A 23397-nucleotide genomic window follows, 5' to 3' on the forward strand; every position below is an offset into this window, starting at 1 on the left:
TGAAGAAGAAGAAGATATAATATACGAGCATTTAGGCGATGGGTTAAGCTAGATAGCCGCGTGGTTTGTATCGGATCATGTTTTTTCTCCCCTCCGATATCCCATCCAGCATTCTGGGCCAGTATCGACCCGATACCGATGCCGCGGATCGGATCGCCCTTACAGAAAAAATAGTATACTTGAAGTTTATTTTATTAAGTAAACAAGTAACGTTCAAGTTCAAGTGAAGTTCAAGGGCATGTACTAGTAGTATACTTAAGTGTAATTTTGTTTAGTATTATAAACTACTAATAACACACGTTAGCCCCTAGCTAACGGGTCTGACCCTTTAGCTGAGCGGTTAGTGATGTCGCCTTGTGGTGCAGTACACCTCGTATCGAATCCCGCACCGGGCAAGAAAATAACCGGTTACATTGGTGGCAGCGGCGGGATCCGGAAGTGTGCAGATCCTCAGAAGTCTCTTCGGAGCGCGGGAATAACAAAGCGCGAGGGCGCGCTTCCGGGGAGGGTGACGACTGTAAACTACTAATAAGACACGTTAGTCCCCTAGCTAACGGGTCTGACCCTTTAGCCGAGCGGTTAGTGATGTCGCCTTGTGGTGCAGTACACCTCGTATCGAATCCCGCACCGGGCAAGAAAATAACCGGTTACAGTATGTCTCTGCTAAGTACTTAGAAAAGTAAACTGAAAGTATACTCACCGATATTTAGTAGTTTAAAATAAAGACACTAACAGCACACTTGAATGAACTACTTTTTTGTAAGGGCGGGACATCTGGAGCAGTCTAGCAAGCTGGTCTTAACTGAGTATTTTAAGTATTATTTTTGGTTTTGCAGAGACCCTTGACTTTCCTTTTTTCTTATATCTAGTCAACAGTTTTTAAAAAAATTTTTTTTTTCACTGCCCCTCAGATCTCATTCCTGCGCGTCTCCAAGTCTTTTTGTGCAAGCCTTTATTCTTCTAGTTGTTTGTTTGTCTTTGTCAGTCTGTAAATGACAATAGTAACTCACCTGCGATGGAAGAAATCCATTACAGCACTACTTCCTGCCTTTGAAATCCGATCCATTTTATTACATCCACGGCTGCATCACTTAAAAAGCGTGTGTGCTGGAAAGAGAGGGTAATTACATGAGATGTGAGCTCTAATCCTGTTGTTGCCCTGATGAAAGCCTGAGAGGTGCCGTTGGTGCTGCAGATGGAAAAAAAAAAAGGGAAGAAAACCCTCCTGAGGGCCACCGGGGTGACGGGCAGATCTGTACATCGCCGGTCTGATCAGTGGAAAGTGAATGAATAAATAATGTCAAGCAGAAAGGGAGAAAGCCATGCTGCCACAGTTGCTTGGCTGGCCATCAAATGGGGATTCAATCACAGATGAGCTCCTTCCAGTGTGATGTTTCAGATAAGATAAGATAAAATGAGATAAAAATGAGATAGAATAAGATAAGATGAGATAAGATGACATAAGATAAGATAAGAAGATAAGATAAGCACATAGCCAGATAAACTGATAGATAGATAGATAGAAAGATAGATAGATAGATAGATAGATAGATAGATAGATAGATAGATAGATAGATAGATAGATAGATAGATAGATAGATAGATAGATAGATAGATAGATAGATAGATAGATAGATAGATAGATAGATAGATAGATAGATAGATAGATAGATAGAGAGATAGAGAGGCCCAGAGCAGGCTGCTCTTTTCTAAAAGACAATCGTGTCAAGTGGATTGGAATGACTTTAATTGTACCACCCTGCTCCATTTTCCTGCCTGCAAGACACAACATTGTCTGTGCAGCCCTTCGGCCTGACAGGAAATGATGTCAAAGTGACTCCGACATATGTGAAAAAGTGTTCTTTGGTGCAAAGATAAACCAAGCTAAGTTAAAGAAAAATCCTTATTTTGCTCTTTGTTGGTAATAGCTTTCATCTTCAGAGTGCGGCAAATGAAAGTCAGCCTTTGCAGACAAAGCACGCGTCTCCAGTTTTCTGCAGCTTTATCTCTTCGCCCTCTCGCCCTCAGATCATTAAAATGGCAGCTATCTTTGAAAGTCCATGTCAGAGTTATAGTCTGCATACGTTTATTTCCCGACTGCTGCGGTCTGTTTTTGCGACTTGTAGAGTCAAAGAGTCGTATAATGAACCAAAGGTTGTGTAACCCCCGAAAAAGCTGGCCGTTGAGCCGTTCTGTTGCTTTCTGACTGGTCAAAATACCACAGTGTTTGAGTTTTACAGTTCCCAGTGGGAGGTTGCAGCTCTGTGACTCGGTGGTTAGCAGTGTGGGCTCAAAGGAAGAGGGCTCTGGCTTGAATGGCATCCCTTCGGGGTTGCGTCGTCCCCTGGCGTTTGTGTGGGTTTACTCCCACAGTCCAAACACATGCATGTTGTAGACTCCGAGTTGCGCGTAGAAATGAATGACGTGAGCGCTTGTGTGTGTGTGTGTAGGTTCTGAGGTGCGCTGGCGGACTGTCCCAGATACCCCCACCGGGCCCACCCCCATTTAGCATTGAATTAAGCTGTTACACAGAATAGATGGTACAGCGAATCCCCTGTAAGAACAAAGCAGCAGTACATGTGGTAGCAATGACCTTGACAACGGCCCAGTAGGTACATAAATCTGCCTCTGTCTAATATCTGTTAATTAAATTCAATAAAAATTGGACTAAGAAAAGGCACAGAGGTGTGTGGACCCTCTGTCTGGTCTTCCTTCTTTCCTTGGATCCCTTTGCTCCATTGTTCCTGGTGTAATTTGGGAGCGGTTGTCCGTCGCTGGGGGCTGAGGCCTACGGGCCCGTGAGGACGGAGGCAATGTAAGAGAGAGAGAGAGCGCGGGCTGGGCTAAAAGGACGTTGCTTTCAGATGACGGTGCCTTTGTCTGTCCAACGTATGGGGCTGTGGCCATTGCGCTGCACACGGCTTGTGAATGCAGACCAGGTAATGTGATTAACCTTGCCGCTTGCTTCAGAAGGAAGCGCGTGACATGTTTCATTTGAGACCGGCCCCCCTGAGAAGAGGCACTGAGCAGTGAACATAATCCTCAGCACTTCTTCCCCGAAGAAGTGGCGCCGCAGACGTAGCCTACGCGTTGTGAGGAGATTTTGTTTCTACAGCACATTTATGGTCTGAGTGCACCAAGCGCTTTGCAGCTCCCATCACATTACAGTGGGGGTGACCCAAGTGGCAATCAATCCCCGAACTTCGGCAGTATCAATACCATGCGAACGGTGTCTGCTGTCATTACACCAGGCCCTCTATCAGCTCTACTGCTGTTATTGCATTAGAATAATCTTTTTCTGCCCAATCATATCCGGCCAATTACCCCACTCTTCTGAGCCATACCGGTCGCTGCTCCACCCCCTGTGCCGATCCAGGGAGGGCTGCAGACTACCACATGCCTCCTCCCATACATGTGGAGTCGCCAGCCGCTTCTTTTCACCTGACAGTGAGGAGTTTCGCCAGTGGGACGTAGCACGTGGAAGGATCACGCTGTTCCCCCCAGTTCCCCCTCCCCCCTGAACAAGCGCCCCGACTGACCAGAGGAGGCGCTAGTACAGCGACCAGGACGCACACCCACATCCGGCTTCCCACCCGCAAACACGGCCAATTATGTCTGTAGAGACGCCCGACCAAGCCGGAAGCCGGATTCGTTCTGGCGATCCCCATGTTGGTAGGCAACAGAATAGACCACTATGCTACCCGGACGCCGCATATCACTGTTAGGACTTTGGTTTCTAGGTTACATTGGGGGTAAGCAATCCTGGGGGAGGAGGTAGCAAGAGCTAGCTTTACTTTCAAAACATCCTGCAAAAAATCTGCCCCCTTCACTTCTGCCCAGGAGCCTCGTGAACGCACAAACTTGACTGACAGCAAGTAGGGACCAAAGTTGCTATCGCTCTGGTTACAGCATCTTGATAGCTGTCCGGATGTAGAAAGAGTTCGACCGACTATTATATGAAGTGTTCTAGATTAAAATTGCTGATAGCCACTTAAACCAAGAATAAAGACGTGACGAATGTTTGATGCTGTTGTAATTAATGGCGAAACTGTCTTGTGACTGAGTCGATGACCATGAACTATGCTTCTCAGGCAGAGGCCCCAGATGGTGGATCAATACATATGGCCTTCTGTGTCCTCTTATGAACACAAATGACCTACACAAACACCTCATGTCTGGTAGTTCACCAGCCTTTGAATGTGTGGTATGCTGCCAGTCAGAAAGCATCAGTAAAGTATGGCTTTACGTGCCGATAATGGAAACTGTGAAGTTCCAGCTTCTGAGACCACGTCGAGAGTCTCAATTACTGTCAAACTCCCTGAAGTTGGCATCAAATCTCGCTGACATCAGGCCTTGAATTTGACACTTCCCTTCCCTCCACCTCGTATTCCGGTGTCTGTTGAATCGGGTCAGTTGCCACTCTGACAGGGGCTCAAATACTGATCCGCTGGCTCAGACCAGGTCCATCTTCCACAGCGTTAATAAGATTAGATTGTCATGATGCTACCAGTCAGTTGTCTGTCATAACTTACTTATTCCCTCTGCCGACCAAATGCCCCTGCACCCCTCTGACGGTTAATTCAGATTCGGACCCTCGCGTTCAGCAGCTGTACCAGGACGTGCAGTTTCCTTAGTGGACGGTTCCCGCCGAGCTGACATTGTAGATAAATGTGAATACTGTAGTCCTGTCTTCCAGTAATATTTGTAGATGCTGGTAAGCTTTTCTGAGAAGCATTTGAACCCCTTATCCCTGATGTATGACTGAACAGGATGGGAAAAAAGGACACACCCCAAGAGCCATAATGCATTTCCATAAGATGGAGCTGCTAAAATGCTTTCAAGGGGCCCTCTTATAAAAAAAAAAAACTAAAATGGATCTCTCTCCCTCTTTCCATTCCTCTCTTTTTAACTCTCTCTCTCTCTCTCTCTCTCTCTCTCTCTCTCTCTCTCTCTCTCTCTCTCTCTCTCTCTCTCTCTCTCTCTCTCTCTCTCTCTCTCTCTCTCTATCTATCTCTCTCTCTCTCTCTCTCTCTCTCTCTCTCTCTCTCTCTCGCTGTGCCTTGAAGGAATGCCCCTGGTACTCCGGCCATAGCCCACACTGAACAATCCAAGCCCAACAGGCCGACGGTAAGATGGGCTCAGAGGAGAGGACCTCCGCCATCTCTCAGAAGATTTCCTCCCCCTCACGTAGCAACAGCAGCTCCTCATCCAAGCATGACAGCCGACAGGTAAAGCACACCAGTCACACATACACTGCAGGTTGAGTTATACACACACACACACACACACACACACACACACACACACGTATTCTTGTACTTCTGTCTTTGTGAGGACCCTCATTGACCACCATTCATTCCCTAGCCCTTAACCCTTACCCTAACATTAACCTAATCCTAATTCTAACCTTAACCCTAAACCCAAATCCCAACCCTAAAATAGACCCTTAGGACGGATGGTTTTCACCTGCCGTGAAGCTATTTTGACGATAATACAAACCCTTTGAGCGGTGGCAAGCTCTGATCAGATGAAGAAACTCACCTCCGTAAATACAAACACCCGTCAGAGGGACCAGTCGTGTTCTAACAGGTGGAGTTGCGGTTAAAGGGGGAGGGGGGGGAGATGTGAAGAGATTGGAACCTTATTTTATTTTTTTGTTTTTTGGATCAAGACAGTGAGATATGATTCATAATCACATGTAGTATCTGCGTGCCTATATTTTCTTGTTCAATTATCTGTTCACTCGGTTTTCCTTCTTGCGCGACAAGTGTAAAATTCCGTCTCGCTCGCTGTGTGCGAGTCGTTATCTCACCCTCCTCCGGGGGGAAAAACAGAAGAAGAAACTTTCCCCAAAAGAAGAACTCAACAGGCAGGGGATGAATTTGAACTTTCTCTGCGTCCTACATTCTCATGGCCTCGGCAGATGAATTTCTGCTTTGCATATACAGTTACCGCACCCACAGACCCTCAGGGAATTCCCTCTGCATGGGAACAGAAGTGGTATTGGTCTGTAAAGCAGAGGAGGACACGCAGTGTAGTGCAGATCTCCGCCGGGCTTATCGCCTCCTCTCCGCCGTGCATACGTGGCAACAAACCCTTCTTTCACCTACCGGAAGGAGGGAAACACGCACACGGACAGAAAAACCAGCGCTCTCCCTGCCATAATACCACTTTTGTACAGCACCCAAGTCAATTGAACAGGAAACATGGGGAAAAAAAGTTGATGTGCAGCACTCAAGCAAAATAAATCTACCTGATAAAAACGTTTGGCCTGTCAGTCTGTGGATGTGCAGCCTCCTAGGTGGACCTTTGCATGACAGCGGCCAAGTCTGACAGGAAATGACAGAAATCAGGCTGTCGTAATTTCCAAGTTATGAAATAATTTATACTTCTCCTTCGATTCTGCAGTGCTGAGATCAGGAGTGGGTGATTTGCTGCCTTGCGCAATACAATTGACTGTTTACTTTCAAGACTCGTACCTGAATACACGTTTGGCGGCCTTAGGTATGTTTCACCCGTTTCAGCCGGAATGGGCCCCGCTCTCCCAAAGGGCCCCCGACTGACGTGCAAGAATTGAATAATTCACCCACGTTTTTTTTTAATTATTTTTTTTAATTTATACATATCGTGGCGAGCAGCTGTGGTTACTTCGTTCAAAGATGACACATGAGATCCACCACTAGTGGGCGCTCGGGCTGGCATCTGTGGTCCGAAAATAGAATGTTACTAGAAGAACCCCGCTACAATGTAGCGGTTTGGTTCTCCACCCGTCTAAATCTCCCTCCTCTTCATCCTGCCAGCTAACCGCCTTCCCCCTGCCCCTAAACCCCCCCCCACTCCAACTCCCTCCCCCCAAATGCTCAGAATCATCTGAAATGCCGAGAAAAGTGGTTTTTAGCCATTTTTAGAAAATGCATAATTATGCATAATTATTATAATTATATTTTAATGTTCTGCTATTTTTCTGGTCCTCTCTGGAACAATACCTACCACCTCCAAAAAAAATTAGGATCATAAGTGCATTTTTGCAAAAATGCATTTATTTTGCATAATGCCGAAACATTTCTAAGTCCCAGAAATTTTTTTTTATATAGGTGAAAAAATCAGATACTCAGAATCATCTGAAATGCCCAGAAAAGTGGTTTTTAGCCATTTTTAGAAAAATGCATATTTTGCATATTTATGCATAATTATGCATAATTTTAATTTTCTGGGATTTTTCCCTTACTCTCTGAGACAATACCTACCACCTCCAAAAATAATTAGGGTCATAAGTGCTTTAGTTTTCGGTCCCGCTATCTACACTAACTACACACACACACACATTACGAAAATATATGAGTAGATTGACGCAGCCAACTTTAATCCTCACTTTTTGTCTTTTTTGTTTTTTCCTTTTGTAGGGTAGGGCCCCCCCACATTAGCTCTTGAAAAGGGCCCCCAGATATCCTGGGACAAAACAAAAACTGCATGGGAGAGGGATTTGGGTGTAGCGCTCTCTGAAGAGGCTTTGCGGGACAGCTTAACTCGTTTACACACTTCCTCGTTGTGTATACGACATGGTTTAACTCAATTTAAGATGCTTGACCGTCTTCACTACTCGGGGGACAAGCTCGCCAGAATCTTTCCCACCACAGACCCCGGCTGTCCGAGGTGCAGCCATAGTCCGGCCTCGGTGGGGGGGGACACATGTCCTGGGCATGCCCCTCCCTCAGCAGTTACTGGGGACAGATATTCAATGTATTCTCACAAATCTGTAAACGGACCATAACCCCTGACTTTCACACAGCCATCTTTGGCACCCCCCCCCCCAACTGTAAGGTCCCAACCTTGCAGGCAGATGCTCTAGCATTAGCCTCATTGCTAGCTCGCAGACCTATTCTTTTTAACTGGAAGTCGAATAAAGCGCCATCGTTTTTGCAGTGGTTGAGGGAGGTGCTGTAGGGGTTGAGGGAGGTGCTGTAGGGGTTAAGGGAGGTGCTGTAGGGGTTAAGGGGGGTGCTGTCCTTTCTACCTTTTAGAAACGCTCCGATATAACATGTGTAAAACCCGCAAAAACTTTACTTTGACCTGGAGTCCTCTCGTGGACTTTACTGAAGGTTTTCCCTTTTTATTGACTGGACTTTGCTGCCTGGTTGTAGCTACAGTATTTCTACAGATATATGTGCACGCCGTCATATTGTCTTCAGAAACATAGTTGTCACGTGGAATGGGAGTAAGAAGTCCCTGCATCGTCCTTTTTTTCCTTCTTGAGCCTGGGGGGGGGTGGGTGGGGGGGGGTTTCTACATTTTTCTTTTGTTATGTTGTTGTTCGTGTATCTTGTATACCTGTTCCAAAAAAACTTGAAAATAGAGTTAAAAAAAAAAGAAGAGGCGCTGGGTTGTTTACACAATATTATCATATATGTATTTCCCCCCCAATATGTGTATATTAACACAATATCCATATTTTATTTTTTACATATCACGGTTATCGTCAATACCGTACAATTGCGACACCCCTAACTGCGCCGTTGACTTTAGACCGGGCTTTTGTTGGTCTCACGTGCAGTCGCCTTCTAATGGGCCAGCAATGCAACTGACCCCGCCTCTCCGGCAAGCTTCGGCCGGGTGGTGCCGTTGTGTCCCTGGCCAGAAATGGTCCCAGTCGGACGCTAAAAACTGCAACGTGAGGTGCGGATATACAGAATCCGGCGAGGACGCATCTGGACTCACCGGCTAGCGGATAGACGGTGACAGTCGTGCTGTGTTTTGGGTGGTGCTTGGTTTTGGTTTTGGTTTGTCCATTTTCAGCACAGCTGCTGGGTTACAAGCTTTCTCATTTTACAGCTACACACACACACACACACACACACACAGAGTGAGGACCAGTGATAAGCTCTAGCAGTGAGCTCACCGGTGATTTTGTTCTCCTTTTCCATCATCTTCATCCTGTTTATCAGTGTGCAGCACACTCATTAATGTTTCATCATAGACAACAAACATTAGCATTTGGAAATGAAATCCATTAAAGCTTCATTCCAGTCCTGCTTGCAGCACAAAATCCTGGTTTTTACATGTTGGAACAAGAACAGTATGCACACACTGAAAAAAAAAACGAATTTTCATTACCAAGAAAACCTCTAAACAAACAAATAAACTGTACTTCCTGAAAATAACATGGTTATAATGGTGTGGGTCAACATGTTCTGACCTGAGTTATAAACCAAGAGATAATGTGGAGGTGTCGTTGCTTCTTATAGCCAAGTCTACTACTACTACTATTACTTTCGGCTGCTCCCGTTAGGGGTCGACACAGCGGATCATCCGTTTCCATCTCTTCCTGTCCTCTGCATCTTCCTCTGTCACACCAGCCACCTGCATGTCCTCCCTCACCACATCCATAAACCTCCTCTTTGGCCTTCCTCTTCTCCTCTTCCCTGGCAGCTCCATATTCAGCATCCTTCTCCCAATATACCCAGCATCTCTCCTCCACACATGTCCAAACCATCTCAATCTTGCCTCTCTTGCTTTGTCTCCAAACTGTCCAACCTGAGCTGTCCCTCATTCCTAATCCTGTCCTCCTTCATCACCCCCGATGAAAATCTTAGCATCTTCAACTCTGCCACCTCCAGCTCCACCCTCCTGTCTTTTCATCAGTGCCACCGTCTCCAAACCATATAACATAGCTGGTCTCACAACCGTCTTGTAAACCTTCCCTTTAACTCTTGCTGGTACCCTTCTGTCGCAAATCACTCCTGACACTCTTCTCCACCCACTCCACCCTGCCTGCACGCTCTTCTTCACCTCTCTTCTGCACTCCCCGTTACTTTGAACAGTGTTTAAACTCGTCCACCTTCGTCACCTCTCCTCCTTGCATTCTCACCATTCCACTGTCCTCCCTCTTGTTAACGCATATGTATTCCGTCTTGCTCCTACTGACTTTCATCCCTCTTCTCTCCAGTGCATACCTCCACTTACTTCTCCAGGCTTTCCTCCACCTGCACCCTACTCTCATTACAGATCACCGTGTTATCCACGAACATCATAGTCCAAGGAGACTCCTGCTTTATCTCGTCCGTCAACCTGGCAAACGAGAAAGGGCTCAGAGCCGATCCTTGATGTAATCCCACCTCCACCTTGAACCCAGCTGTCATTCCTACTGCACACCTCACCACTGTCACACTGCCCTCATACATATCCTGCACCACTCCTACATACTTCTCTGCCACTCCTGACTTCCTCCTACAATACCACACCTCCTCTAGACACCTTGTCATATGCTTTCTCTGAATCCACAAAGACACAATGCAACTCCTTCTGGCCTTCTCTGTACTTCTTCATCAACAAAGCAAACATCGCATCTGTGGTGCTCTTTCGTGGCATGAAACCATACTGCTGCTCACTAATCATCACCTCTCCTCTTAACTTAGCTTCTATTACTCTTTCCCAAATCTTCATGCTGTGGCTGTTCAACTTTATACCTCTGTAGTTACTACAGCTCTGCACACCACCCTTGTTCTTAAAAATCAGTACCAGTATGCTTCTTCTCCACTCCTCAGGCATCCTCTCCCTTTCCAGGATTGTGTTAAACAATCTAGTTAAAAACTCCACTGCCATCTCTCCTAAACTCCTCCATGCCTCCACAGGTATGTCATCAGGACCAACCGCCTTTCCACTCTTCATCCTCTTCATAGCGTCCCTCACTTCCTCCTTGCTAATCCACCACACTTCCTGATTCACTATCCCTACATCATCCAACCTTCTCTCTCTCTCTCATTTTCTTTATTCATCAGCCCCTCAAAGTACTCCTTCTGCCATTTTTCAACACTCTCCTCGCTTGTCAGCACATTTTCATCTCTATCCTTCATCACCTTAACCTGCTGCACATCCTTCCCAGCTCGGTTCCTCTGTCTAGCCAATTGGTACAAGTCCTTTTCTCCTTCCTTAGTGTCTAACCTCTCATACAACTCACCATACACCTTTTCCTTTGCCTTCACCACCTCTCTCTTCACTTTATGCTGCATCTCCTTGTACTCCTGTCTACTTTCTTCATCTCTTACTATCCCACTTCTTCATGGACAACCTCTTCCTCTGTATAATTTGCTGTACTTCCTCATTCCACCACCAAGTCTCCTTGTCTTCCTTCCTCTGTCCTGATGACACACCAAGTACCTTCCTAGCTGTCTCCCTCACTATTTCTGCAGTGGTCGTCCAGCCATATGGCAACTCTTCACTACCACCCAGTGTCTGTCTTAACTCCGTCCCGAACTCCACACAACAGTCTTCCTTCCAACTTCCACCATTTGGTCCTTGGCTCTGCCTGCACTGTCTTCCTCTTCTTGATCTCCAAAGTCATCCTACAGACCACCTGCGATGCTGCCTAGCTAAGTTCTCCCCTGTCACCACCTTGCAGTCTCCAATCCCTTTCACATCGCACCTTCTGCATAAGACATAATCCACCTGTGTCTACTTTCCTCCACTCTTGTACGTCACCCTGTGTTCCTCCCTCTTCTTGAAATATGTATTCACCACAGCCATTTCCATCCTTTTCGCAAAATCCACCACCATCTGTCCCTCCACATTCCTCTCCTTGACACCATACCTGCCCATCACCTCCTCATCACTTCTGTTCCCTTCACCAACATGCCGACTGAAGTCCGCTCCAATCACCACTCTCTCCTCCTTGGACACACTCTCCACCACTTTATCCAGCTCACTCCAGAATTCTGCCATCTCACACCCAACTTGCGGGGCATACGTCCTGATATCATTCATCAATACACTTTCAATCTCCAGCTTCATACTCATCACTCTGTCCAAGACTCTCTTCACCTCCAACACACTCTTGACATACTCTTCCTTCAGAATTACCCCTACCCCATTTCTCCTCCCATCCACACCATGGTAGAAGAGTTTGAACCCATCTCCAATGCTTCTGGCCTTCTCCTTCCACCTGGTCTCTTGCACACCCAGTATATCTACCTCCCCTTCTCTCCATCATATCAGCCAGCTATCCCCCTTTACCAGTCATAGTGCCAACATTCAAAGTTCCGACTGTCTCCTCCACACTCCTACCCTTCCTCCTCTCCCGCTTTCTCCTGACATGCCTTCCCCCTCTCCTTCCACTTCGCCCAACAGTACCATAGTTTTCACCGGCACCCTGTTGGCCAACAGTACCAGTGGCGGTCGTTGGTAACCCAAGCCTCGACGGATCCAGAATAGAAATCTGATTTGATTTGGCAAAGGTTTTACATCGGATGTCCTTCCTGATGCAACCCTCCCCATTTATCCGGACTTGGGACCGGCACTAAGAATGCACTGGCTTGTGTAGCCTCAGTGTCCGGGTTATGTTTCTTATAGCCAAATGGATAATATTAGGTTTCGGGTTCAAAATGGTTAACTGCAGTTAATCGTCAGTGTAAGCATGTTGAGTCAGGTAGAGGCTTGTGTCCCTCTGTTGAGACATATCGGCCCGGATATGACATAATCTTTAATCTTATCATCAAGCGATATTGGCAGGATCGTTTTGTTTGGCTGCTGGTTTTCTTCTACATTTTCAGTCATCCATTCGTCTTACTTGTTTGTTGTGGCAAATTGTAATTACTATTTGCGATTTGTAATTACTAATTGCGATTGTAATCATCAGATTGTTGGGTATGAGAAGTTTGATCTGTCAGATGATGTTTCTACAAGTTGGATCTTGATTTTGATTAGTCAGCGTGAAGACACATTACCGATGGGTTTCTGTTCTCTATAGAGCAACTTTAACCTGCATTTGGACACATAAGGGAGTAGTTTTTTTTTTTTTTTTATACAGTACTTGTATTTCAGTCAGTGATGTCACTTCCTTCTTTCGGGAACACACTCTGACCTTGAAGAAAAGCGCCCCGGACACGTGTGACGATGACTCACGGTGTGACTGTGTGAGATGACAGGCGCTCCATCAGTTTACCACACCCTTCCCCATCCTTCATCCTGACCCTGCAGATATGAGGGCTTATTTTAGACGGCTCCTCCTGCGGCACGCTGCCTCTCGGACGCGGTCGGTTGGGGCCCAAAGACCCTTGGGTTGCAGGGCCGCGAATATGCAACGGGGGAAACACGGCCTTACCTCGAGTACTTTGTAGGAACCACTCCTCTAGATAGCAGTAATGCTAGCACGATTTGTGCTACATTTCATGATGGGATTAAGTTATGCCAAAGTTTCAATTAACAGCAACACAGGAAGTGTTATTTCAAACCAATCGGTGTGACATAAGACAGAGAGTCAACGCAATATTCTCTTTATCCGCCCAGCTATTACACAATCCTCTGCGTACACTATCGGCTGGAGGCCGCCGTAGTGCATTTCTTCGCATGATTTCCCATTGCCGTAGTGTGTGGCACAGCTGTCTGGATAAGCCTGTTATGAAATATCATCTTAATCTGTGTATGAATCCAGAAGATTGAGCCCCGGCGTTGTAAGCTGGCTCGCTACACGCTTGTTATTCAGAGCAGCAGTAGACGAGTAAGCCGTTGGTGTGTGAGTAAACATCCCCCATGTGTGTATCAATATTAATGTGTTGTTTTTCATCTGAACAGTGTGTAACACTAAATATGTGAACCCCGTATTGTACCGAGCCATTGCAGGTAGTTTTTGATTACTCGCCTGCCTGTTGGTTGCCTGGTAGTTCTTGCCTTTATGCGCTCCGCGCTGCCATTGTTCCCTAACTCCCGGTTTATTTAATACCCTCTCGTTGGTATTTTTGGATCCTCTCGTCTTCTTCTCTCCCCCACCCCCACCTCCGCTTTTGAAAGTCAAATTCATGTCAGCGTTCTTTGTGCCTAGCAGCCCGCCCGAGACGGATTCCCAGTACGCGCAAACTTACTCGGCCACCAAATAGCGTGACAAACGAAGCGACTGGAGTGATTCGTGCGGTAAACGACAACACGGCAAGGGGCAACGTTAGCCCGCGAGGCAGCGCACCTCCTCAGCCACGCTTGCTCACCTCGACTTCTCCTTCAGACTTCATTCACTGATTACTTTCAATATACTCCCCGGAGATTAAACGGCCTCCCGCGCGCCGTGGTGTGCAGGTTGGAGGCTGGGCGTCTCATGAGCTATCAGCAGACACTAATTATGGATTGCGATATGATGTTAACTCTGAGTCTGTTATACTAGATGATTCATTCCAGTGCCTTTAAACCCTATCGTAGGAATGCCTGCAACCTCAATTTATTGTTCATTGTGTATGTGTGTGTGTGTGTGTGTCTGTTATAGTGACGGTGTGCGTGCGTCTCCGTATCTGTGTCAACCCGTCTTTAAAGTGCGTGTGAATTTTGCCGTTTTTCCAACAGGACAGCTGGGAAATAGTGGAAGGCCTGCGAGGAGGCTTCAGCAACGTCCAGGAGCCGGAGAGTCAGGAGGGCTACGTGCTGAAAAGGAGGAAGTGGCCCTTGAAGGGTTGGCATAAGGTACCGCTGAATCCTGACCCTAATGACGAGACCGAAAAAGCTGCCGTTTGTGGGCCCCGTGGTCCGTTAGTCTCTCTCATCACAGAGTACTGGGATGTACTGGATGTGCTGGTGAACACTGGCTGTCATTCCTACACAACTAAGCGCAGTCCCCATTTCCCAGTCTCACCCTGCTGGTGGCCGAGCCCATTTGGGAATTTGATGCCATCACACATGTGTGTTTTAAAGTAATTGAATGAGATGATAAATGAGGAGCTCCCTCCGTCGTGGCCCCCAGGTCGATTCCTCGGCGTAGGCTCTCGTGCTCTCCGGAAGGGTCCACTCTCAGTGAGATGACATTGACTGGATAGCTTGGCGTCTCGTTAGGATGCATTATCTGATGGCTTGCCGGTTAGCTGACGCAGAATCACAGATAACAGGCGAGGCGACTGTGGCGTAGCGGTCTATTCCATCGACTACCAACACTGGGGTCGCCGGTTCGAATCCCCGTGTTACCTCCGGCTTGGTCGGGCGTCCCTACAAACACAATTGACCATGTTTGCAGGTGGGAAGCCGGATGTGGGTATGTGTCCTGGTCGCTGCACTAGCGCCTCTTCTCAGGGCGCCTGTTCGGGGGTGGGGGTAACTGGGAGGAATAGCGTGATCCTCTCACCCGCTACGTCCCCCTGGTGAAACTCCTCACTGTCAGGTGAAAAGAAGCGGCTGGCGACTCCACATGTATTGGAGGAGGCATGTGGTAGTCTGCAGCCCTCCCCGGATCGGCAGAGGGGTTGGAGCAGAGACTGGGGCGGCTCGGAAGAGGGGGGTAATTGGCTAAGTACAATTAGGAGAAAAAGGGGGGGGGCATCGGTGTGTGGTCACAGTTAGGAGCTGCCTGATCTCTGCTGTCAGCAGTGTGGTGATTGTAAAGAGAGCCGGCACTAGGGATGTTTGTCTTTTTCCTTTTCTTTTTTTTTTATATATACACAGAACAGATGATAAAGAGAGAGGACAAGTGATAGAGAAAGGAGTAAAGACAGGGCAGGAAGCATAGATGACAAATAGCCGGCGGCACCGACATTAACAAATAATTAACAGCAAGAAGCTGAATACATCACAGCTGCCCTCATGATGGTGACGCCAGACACGCTTACAGGAAAGACGGCCATCGTTCCACTCTCTATCACTCGTTTTTCCATCTTTCTGTCTGTCTGTTCGCCTGTCTGTCTGCCCCTCTCTAGTCTCTCGCTGTTTGTCCGTCTACGTCTCACCCTCGTTCTCCCCCACAGAGATACTTCTTCCTGGAGAAAGGCGTCCTGAAGTACGCCAAGTGCGGCGCTGATGTGAGTACAAAGGCTCGCTGGCTGCCGGTCGCCTTGGTGGGCTTGTCAGTCTCAGATGACTACATAGATACCTAAGGGATGTGTCATGCTGCTGGCATTTCTCTCTCAGACTACCTGGAGGACACTGCAGTCTCTGCCTGTCCACACTTAAAGCCGTCATTCATCACCGCGCACCAGCCCACATAATTACACATCAGCCGTGCAGAGGCATCGCTTGCTGAGGACCGCGTGCACGATGATTGCGTCTAAAAGTTATTGAGTTGGTGTAAATCAGGGGGTGGCATGGTGGGTTTGTGGTGAGCACCGTCGCCTCAAAGCAAGTGGCTCATACATCATTTGGTCCTTACAATTCTGCGTGGAGCTTGTGTGGGGTTCCACCCGCATGCCACAGACGTGTATGTTAGGTGAATCTGAATTGCATATAGATATAAATGGTGTGTGGGTGCAGTGATGGACTGGCAGCCTGTCCAGGGTGTCCTGCTCCCTCGGGGTAAGCTCTAGTTCCTAATCCTCTGTCCCTGCAGCCCTGAATATGGTTGTGCAGGTGTAGGGAACAAATGAGTCGATGTAAAGGTTCTTGATAATGTAAAAGTAGTAGTTGCTAACTCTCAAGACTCCAAAACCCAGCGGCACCGTATCGTGGAGTTTGTACTGATATTGGTTGAGGGTAAGTGTACTGTTTCACATTGGGCATTGACATTTTTTCTTATTATTATAGATTGAGAAGGGTAAACTTCACGGGTGCATTGACGTAGGTCTCTCCGTCATGGCCATTAAGAAGAAAGCCAAGTGCATCGATCTTGATGCGGAGGAGCACATCTATCATCTGAAGGTAAACAGTAGGGCTCATGAATATGAGACTCCACCGCACCGCAGCTCAGTGGGATGGATATAAATACACCTAAGATTATTCATGATTACCTTTTTTTCCATACTCTGTCATAGCTGCTTGTCTCATTAAAAAGACCGAGTGACCTTAAGTGAGACTAGGGAGGACGACAAACAGTGGCCACGGCTCACTCTGTGCCTGCAAATGTTTTTTTTTCCTATTCTGTCTGTAGCAGAATAGAAATTCTTTTTTCTAATCACGCTCTCTATTGCCCTTGTGTTCAGTCCTTGATTGTGGTCTCTGTCTTCCTGTAGATAAAATCCCAGGAGCTGTTTGATGAATGGGTGTCCAAGCTGCGCCACCATAGGCTCTATCGGCAGAATGAGATTGCCATGTACCCCAACGAGAAGCCCTACTACTACCCCCCGGCTGAGAGTGCCTCTATGAGGAAGGTGATGCCGATCAATAACTTTGTTTGTCCAACACAGCATGCATAGATGTGATGTGAAACACTTGACGTGAGGTCAGGTCAAGTCTGAGGGGGAAAAGAGAAAACGTACAAAACCCGGTAAGGGGTTGGCGAGTCGACACTGATGTGGTAGCTGCATACAGAGCTTTTTATTATACACTATATACAGTATCCAGCACCCTCGTCTATAGCATGACCTTTGCCAACACCTTATTTGAAGAGCTAAAAGAGTTATCGAGCTGACCTTTTGGTCCATTTGCTGTGTATTGTATAGCGGACGTCCATAGTGAGGCAGACCTCGGTCCATGCTGCAGGAACTTTCTCTGGGAGCTGCAACAGCCAGGCCAAGGTGGCCGCCTGGCTCCAGTCATCCGACGACCTGGACAAGTGCTCCAAAGGTGAGACAGTAAGGCTGTGTAATGGGTTTTTATGGACACTGCAACCTTGCCAGGGTTCATGCCAGCGGTCGGGAACCTATGGCTCGCGAGCCCTATATGGCTCTTCTGGTGACGGCATATGGCTCCCAGACAATTTTGAGTTGAAAAAAAATTTTTTTTTTTTAAATCAGTTTGGAACTGATTTTAAAATACTTGTGATATTTCTTAATAATACTGTGTCATTTTAAAGTAAACAGAAATTCGTTTTGAAGATAAATTTCACGGGTCACGGGTCACCCGTGGGTCGGGGCGGGAACCAATGGCTCGCGAGCATGTCCGGGTCATTGTAAAGGTGAAGAAAGAAATCAATTTTATCAGATAGCCAACTAGTTTATCCGCTTCAACCCTTGTAACGGAAAAGATGGCGAAAAGAAAAAAAGACGATGATTACCGTGCATTCCAGGCTGCGTGGACAGAGGAATTTGCATTTGTGGAGAGAGCAGGATCTGCGGTATGTCTAATATGCAATGATAAAATGCATCGATGAAACGGTCAAATATAAAGCGGCACTTCGATACGCACCATGCTTCATTTGCATCGAAATATCCAGCGGGGGACAGCAGGAAAAGGGCATGCGAGGAGCTACAGCGGAGAGTGCAGACGAGTCAGCAGCAACTACGTGTGTGGACCAAGCAAGGTGACGGGAATTCCGCTAGCTTTGCGGGGGCTTTGGCAATAGTAAGGAATGGAAAGTCATTCACAGATGGCGAGTATGCCAAAACATTCATGCTTGATGTGGCCAGTGAACAGTTTGATGACTTCCCAAATAAAGACAAGCTAATCAAACGAATAAAAGACATGCCCCTGTCAGCAAGAACTGTGCACGGTCGTAGCATCATGATGGCAAATCAAGTCGAGGAAACACAAATTAAGGACATAAACGCCGGGACATACTTGTCTCTCGCGTTAGATGAGTCAACAGACGTTAGCCATCTATCTCAGTGCAGTATCATTGCCAGGTATGCTGCAGGTGACACACTGCGTGAGGAAAGCTTGGCTGTTTTGCCAATGAAAGGGACAACAAGAGGAGAGGACTTATTCACGTCTTTCATGGAGTTTGCTAAAGAAAAAAAAACTACCGATGGATAAACTTATTTCTGTCTGTACTGACGGTGCACCCTGTATGTTGGGGAAGAACAAAGGATTTGTAGCGCTTCTCCGTGAACATGAAAAGAGAGCCATCCTAAGTTTTCATGGCATCCTGCACCAGGAGGCGCTTTGCGCTCAGACGTGTGGCCAGGAGCTTGGTGAGGTGATGTCGCTGGTCATTCGAGTGGTCAACTTTATTGTTGCCCGAGCTTTAAATGATCGCCAGTTTAAAGCTCTGTTAGAAGAAGTTGGGAATCATTATCCCGGTCTGCTTTTACGCAGCAACGTGCGTTGGTTGTCAAGGGGGAAGGTGCTCAGCCGTTTTGCAGCTTGCCTGAGTGAAATCCGGACTTTTCTTGAAATGAAAGGCGTCAAGCATCCTGAGCTAGATAACACTGACTGGCTCCTGCAGTTTCACTGTCTCGTGGACATAACTGGCCATCTGAACCAGCTCAATGTGAAAATGCAAGGTATTGGAAATACAATCTCATCCCTTCAACAAGCAGTGTTTGCATTTGAAAGCAAGCTGGAAGTCTTTCTCAGGGACATTGAAACAGGTCGTCTTCTGCACTTTGAAAGACTGCAACAATTTAGAGATACATGCTTAGCAAGTGACTCCACTCAACATCTGGATCTCCAGCAGCTAGCTGGCTTTACGTCCAATCTCCTGCAGTCATTCAAAGCACGTTTTGGAGAATTTCGTGCGCGCACTGGTCTTTTCAAGTTCATCACTCATCCACATGAGTGTGCAGTGGACAAAATCGACCTGACATGCATCCCCGGGGTCTCTATGGGAGACTTTGAGCTGGAAGTTGCTGACCTGAAGGCATCAGACATGTGGATGAGTAAGTTCAAGTCACTTAATGGAGAGTTGGAAAGTCTTGCGCGACAGCGAGCAGAGCTGGCGAGGGAACACAAGTGGACAGAAATGAAAAATCTTCAACCTGAAGACCAGCTGATTCTTAAAACTTGGAACGAGCTTCCTGTGACATACCACACAATGCAGCGTGTGAGTATTGCCGTATTGACCATGTTTGGCTCTACATATGCATGTGAGCAGTCTTTCTCGCATATGAGGAACATTAAGACCAACCTACACTCACGTTTAACTGATGGAAGCCTCAACGCCTGCATGAAGCTCAACCTCACCACGTATGAACCAGAGTACAAGGCCATCAGCAAAACCATGCAGCACCAGAAGTCGCATTAAAAGTAAGACATATTTAATTTATTATACGTTAAAAATACTATATGGCTCTCAATGAAATATATTTAGAAATATTTGGCTTTTATGGCTCTCCCAGTCAAAAAGGTTCCTGACCCCTGGTTCATGCAGTCATGAAAAACATGGAAAAATCAGTAAATTTTAAGATACAATTTCCATGCCCTGGAAAAGTTATGGATGATTTTAATTCTAATGATTTTAATTAATTTAATTCATAATTTTAATAGTAAAAAAAAAAAAAAACAGCACGGTGGCCCAGTGGTTAACATTGTCGCCTCACAGCAAGAAGGTCCTGGGTTCGAACCCTGGGGTTGTCCATCCATGGAGGTCATCCCAGGTCGTCCTCTGTGTGGAGTTTGCATGTTCTCCCCATGTCTGCGGTGGGTTTTCTCCGGGTGCTCCGGTTTCCCCCACCATCAAAAAGGCATGCCTGTTAGGGTTAATACTCCTGTCTGTGCCCCTGAGCAAGGCAATGGGAAAAGAACTGGAGTTGGTCCCCGGGCGCTGCACTAGCGGCTGCCCGCTGCTCCTAGCTACACAGCTAGGATGGGTTAAATGCAGAGAAAGAACTTCCCCCCACGGGGATCAATAAAGTAGTAAAAAAAATTCTTTAGACATTTTGAAAAAGTCCCGGAAGTCTGACTAGAGCGGCATCAACTGTGTTAAAGACTTGATTGACCAATTACATTTTTTTTTTAAAAAGTAATGGCAGGTGGAATAATTGTGGTGGGACGTTAAAATTTCCATTGTGCGTTTGTATGCAGCAGTTTGTCTCAGTATGCTAACATGTGCATCTGATGGCTAGCTTTCCCATCAGCTAGCTAGCTAGCTAGCTAGCTATCCCCACTATACTGAGCGAGTGTAGTTTCAACAACCGGTGTCTTCAAATGCAAAATATGTACAAAATGCAGCTCGCAAAAGTTTGCTAGAGTAGATTGGCTCATATAGACTCACTTTTGCATCTTATATGGTGTTAAAACACACCTTTTCAGTGGCAGCTCCAAAAAGTATAGCTTCTTTTTGGTCGTTGACATCAGGCTAGAAGTCATGAAAAAAGTTGCTGAAAACCACTGGTGAAAAAGTGCACGAATTCTGCCTTCTAGTCCTCCAAGGATCCATCACCTGACGGGTGATGTGCATCTACACTGCGACGTTTTAGCTACATCAGCCAGTCTCTGTGATATGATCGGCTTATCTGTTGTGTTGTTTTTACTGTATTGTTTTTTGCTTTACATCCCCTTTTGTCCAACCCTTTTGTTGCTCTCCTCTTTTTATATTTTGTTCTACTGCACTTTGACTAGTGTGTGTGCTTGGGCTCTGGACAGGCAGTGTGTTTTATATGTACATTATTCTTCTTATTCTGATGCAGGACAGATGAAGAATATCAACCTGTGACAGAGCCGTCGCTCCCGTCTCCTGCAGTTGCTTTACTTTCAACAGGCTCATCTTCTTCTTTTTTTTTCTCTCACTCTCCCTTTTCCATACCGGTTTATTCAGTTCAGTGACCTTTACTTGAAGTTTAGATAACAAACTTGATAACAAACTCGCGGCTCCAGGTGCTCCGTCCATGCACGGTTGAGAATAAGCCATGGGCAAACAACACAACACAACACTCTACTCAGTGAGGTCAGCAAATATGCGGTGAAAACGGCTGTATTTTTCCAAATTTAAAGAAAAGCGGAAGATCAATGAGCACTTTTGGGGTGGATCGGTATGAATGGGCTTCAGTTTATCTCTTCAGTTCTTCCCTGCCTGTGTATTCTGTTAAAAGCATGTTGTCACCAGTTCGAATCCCCGTGTTACCTCCAGCTTGGTCGGTCGTCCCTACACACACAGTTGGCCGAGTCTGCGGGTGGGAACCCTGATGTGGGTATGTGTCCTGGTCGCCGCACTAGCGCCTCCCTTCAGGCTCCTGTTCAGGGGGGTGGAGGAAGTGGGGGGAATAGCGTGATCCTCCCACGTGCTATGTCCTCCCGGGGAAACTCCTCACTGTCAGGTGAAAAGAAGCAGCTGGCGACTCCACATGTATCGGAGGAGGCATGTGGTAGTCTGCGGCCCTCCCCGGATCAGCAGGGGAGGTGGAGCAGAGACCGGGAAGGCTCGGAAGAGTGGGGTAATTGGCCGGGTACAGCTGGGGTGAAAAAGGAGGAAAAAATCCGCACACAAAAAACAAAATCATATTGTCAACAAATAAAACTGCTCCGGGCAGCTTATATAACCAGGGCATGTTTCAGATTTTGAATTAAGTTTTGGTGTGGTGTCAGTCACACCCCATAATACGGGCGGATAATCCCGAGGCTCCGCTCCAAGCCCGTCTGTGTTGCTGTGGGGCGACGGTGCTGAACAATCAGCCAGAATCACAGACTTTAGCTTTAGTTGGCAAATCTGTATTCATTTTGAAACTCGGTCACCATTTTGTTATTTGTCCTTTTCATTCCGACTGCTTTTCCCCTTCCTCTGTGCCTATGGCCGTTTCAGACATACTTCCTGTAACAGTGTGGGAAGGATTTTTCCGTCACACCGGCGACGGTTTTCCCTGTTCACACACAACTCCTGTCCGTGACCTTTACAGACAGTGTTTATTCACACATGACATGGCAGTGTCTTCTGTCTCATTCTCCACTTGTGTAGGATGTCTTGAGCATCCCTTTTTTTGGGGGGGGGGGTTTTCCCCCAGTTGTACCCGGCCAATTACCCCACTCTTCCGAGCCGTCCTGGTCTCTGCTCCACCCCGTCTGCTGATCCGGAGAGGGCCGCAGACTACCACATGCCTCCTCCGATGCATGTGGAGTCGCCAGCCGCTTCTTTTCACCTGACAGTGAGGAGTTTCGCCAGGGGGACGTAGCGCGTGGGAGGATCACGCTACTCCCCACAGTTATCCCTCCCCCGCGAACAGGTGCCCCCGACCGACCAGAGGAGGCGCTAGAGCGGCGACCGGGACACATACCCACATCCGGCTTCCCACCCGCAGGCACGGCCAATTGTGTCTGTAGGCACGCCTGACCAAGCCGGAGATAACACGGGGATTCGAACCGGCGATCCCCGTCTTATTTCCGGTTGGTCCATTTTCCAAACATCTTTAGATATGTTCTGTCGCTGGTTTAACAATAAATCTCACTCTTCATCTGCCGTGTTAGTCAAGATAAGCCAATTTTATTTGTAGAGCCCGATTTCACAAATTACAAATTTGCCCCAGTGGGCTTTATAGTGTAAACTACTAATAAGACACGTTAGCCCCTAGCTAACGGGTCTGACCCTTTAGCCGAGCGGTTAGTGATGTCGCCTTGTGGTGCAGTACACCCCGTATCGAATCCCGCACCGGGCAAAAAAAATAACCGGTTACATTGGTGGCAGCGGTGGGATCCGGAAGTGCGCAGATCCTCAGAAGTCTCTTCGGAGCGCGGGAATAACAAAGCGCGAGGGCGCGCTTCCGGGGAGGGTGACGACTGTAAACTACTAATAAGACACGTTAGCCCCTAGCTAACGGGTCTGACCCTTTAGCCGAGCGGTTAGTGATGTCGCCTTGTGGTGCAGTACACCCCGTATCGATTCCCGCACCGGGCAAGAAAATAACCGGTTACAATAGCAAC

General features: G+C 47.2%; 1 protein-coding gene across 3 annotated transcripts in view; it reads left to right on the top strand.

The window, feature by feature from the left end:
• Nucleotides 1-23397, top strand: part of osbpl3b (oxysterol binding protein-like 3b) — a 96036-nt gene that overhangs the window by 29027 nt on the left and 43612 nt on the right. Inside the window, exons 2-7 of one of the 3 annotated variants that reach the window (XM_056285587.1) lie at nucleotides 5067-5228; nucleotides 14320-14436; nucleotides 15705-15758; nucleotides 16477-16590; nucleotides 16902-17039; nucleotides 17331-17454. In XM_056285587.1, the coding sequence (XP_056141562.1) occupies nucleotides 5133-5228; nucleotides 14320-14436; nucleotides 15705-15758; nucleotides 16477-16590; nucleotides 16902-17039; nucleotides 17331-17454 (643 nt within the window). In that variant the 5' untranslated portion in view covers nucleotides 5067-5132. Of the gene's footprint in view, nucleotides 1-5066; nucleotides 5229-14319; nucleotides 14437-15298; nucleotides 16163-16476; nucleotides 16591-16901; nucleotides 17040-17330; nucleotides 17455-23397 lie in introns of those variants that run through there. The other 2 variants (XM_056285588.1, XM_056285589.1) reach the window with 2 other exon arrangements.

The sequence above is a fragment of the Lampris incognitus genome, chromosome 9 (genome assembly GCF_029633865.1).
Source record: "Lampris incognitus isolate fLamInc1 chromosome 9, fLamInc1.hap2, whole genome shotgun sequence".
Classification (NCBI taxonomy): domain Eukaryota; kingdom Metazoa; phylum Chordata; class Actinopteri; order Lampriformes; family Lampridae; genus Lampris; species Lampris incognitus.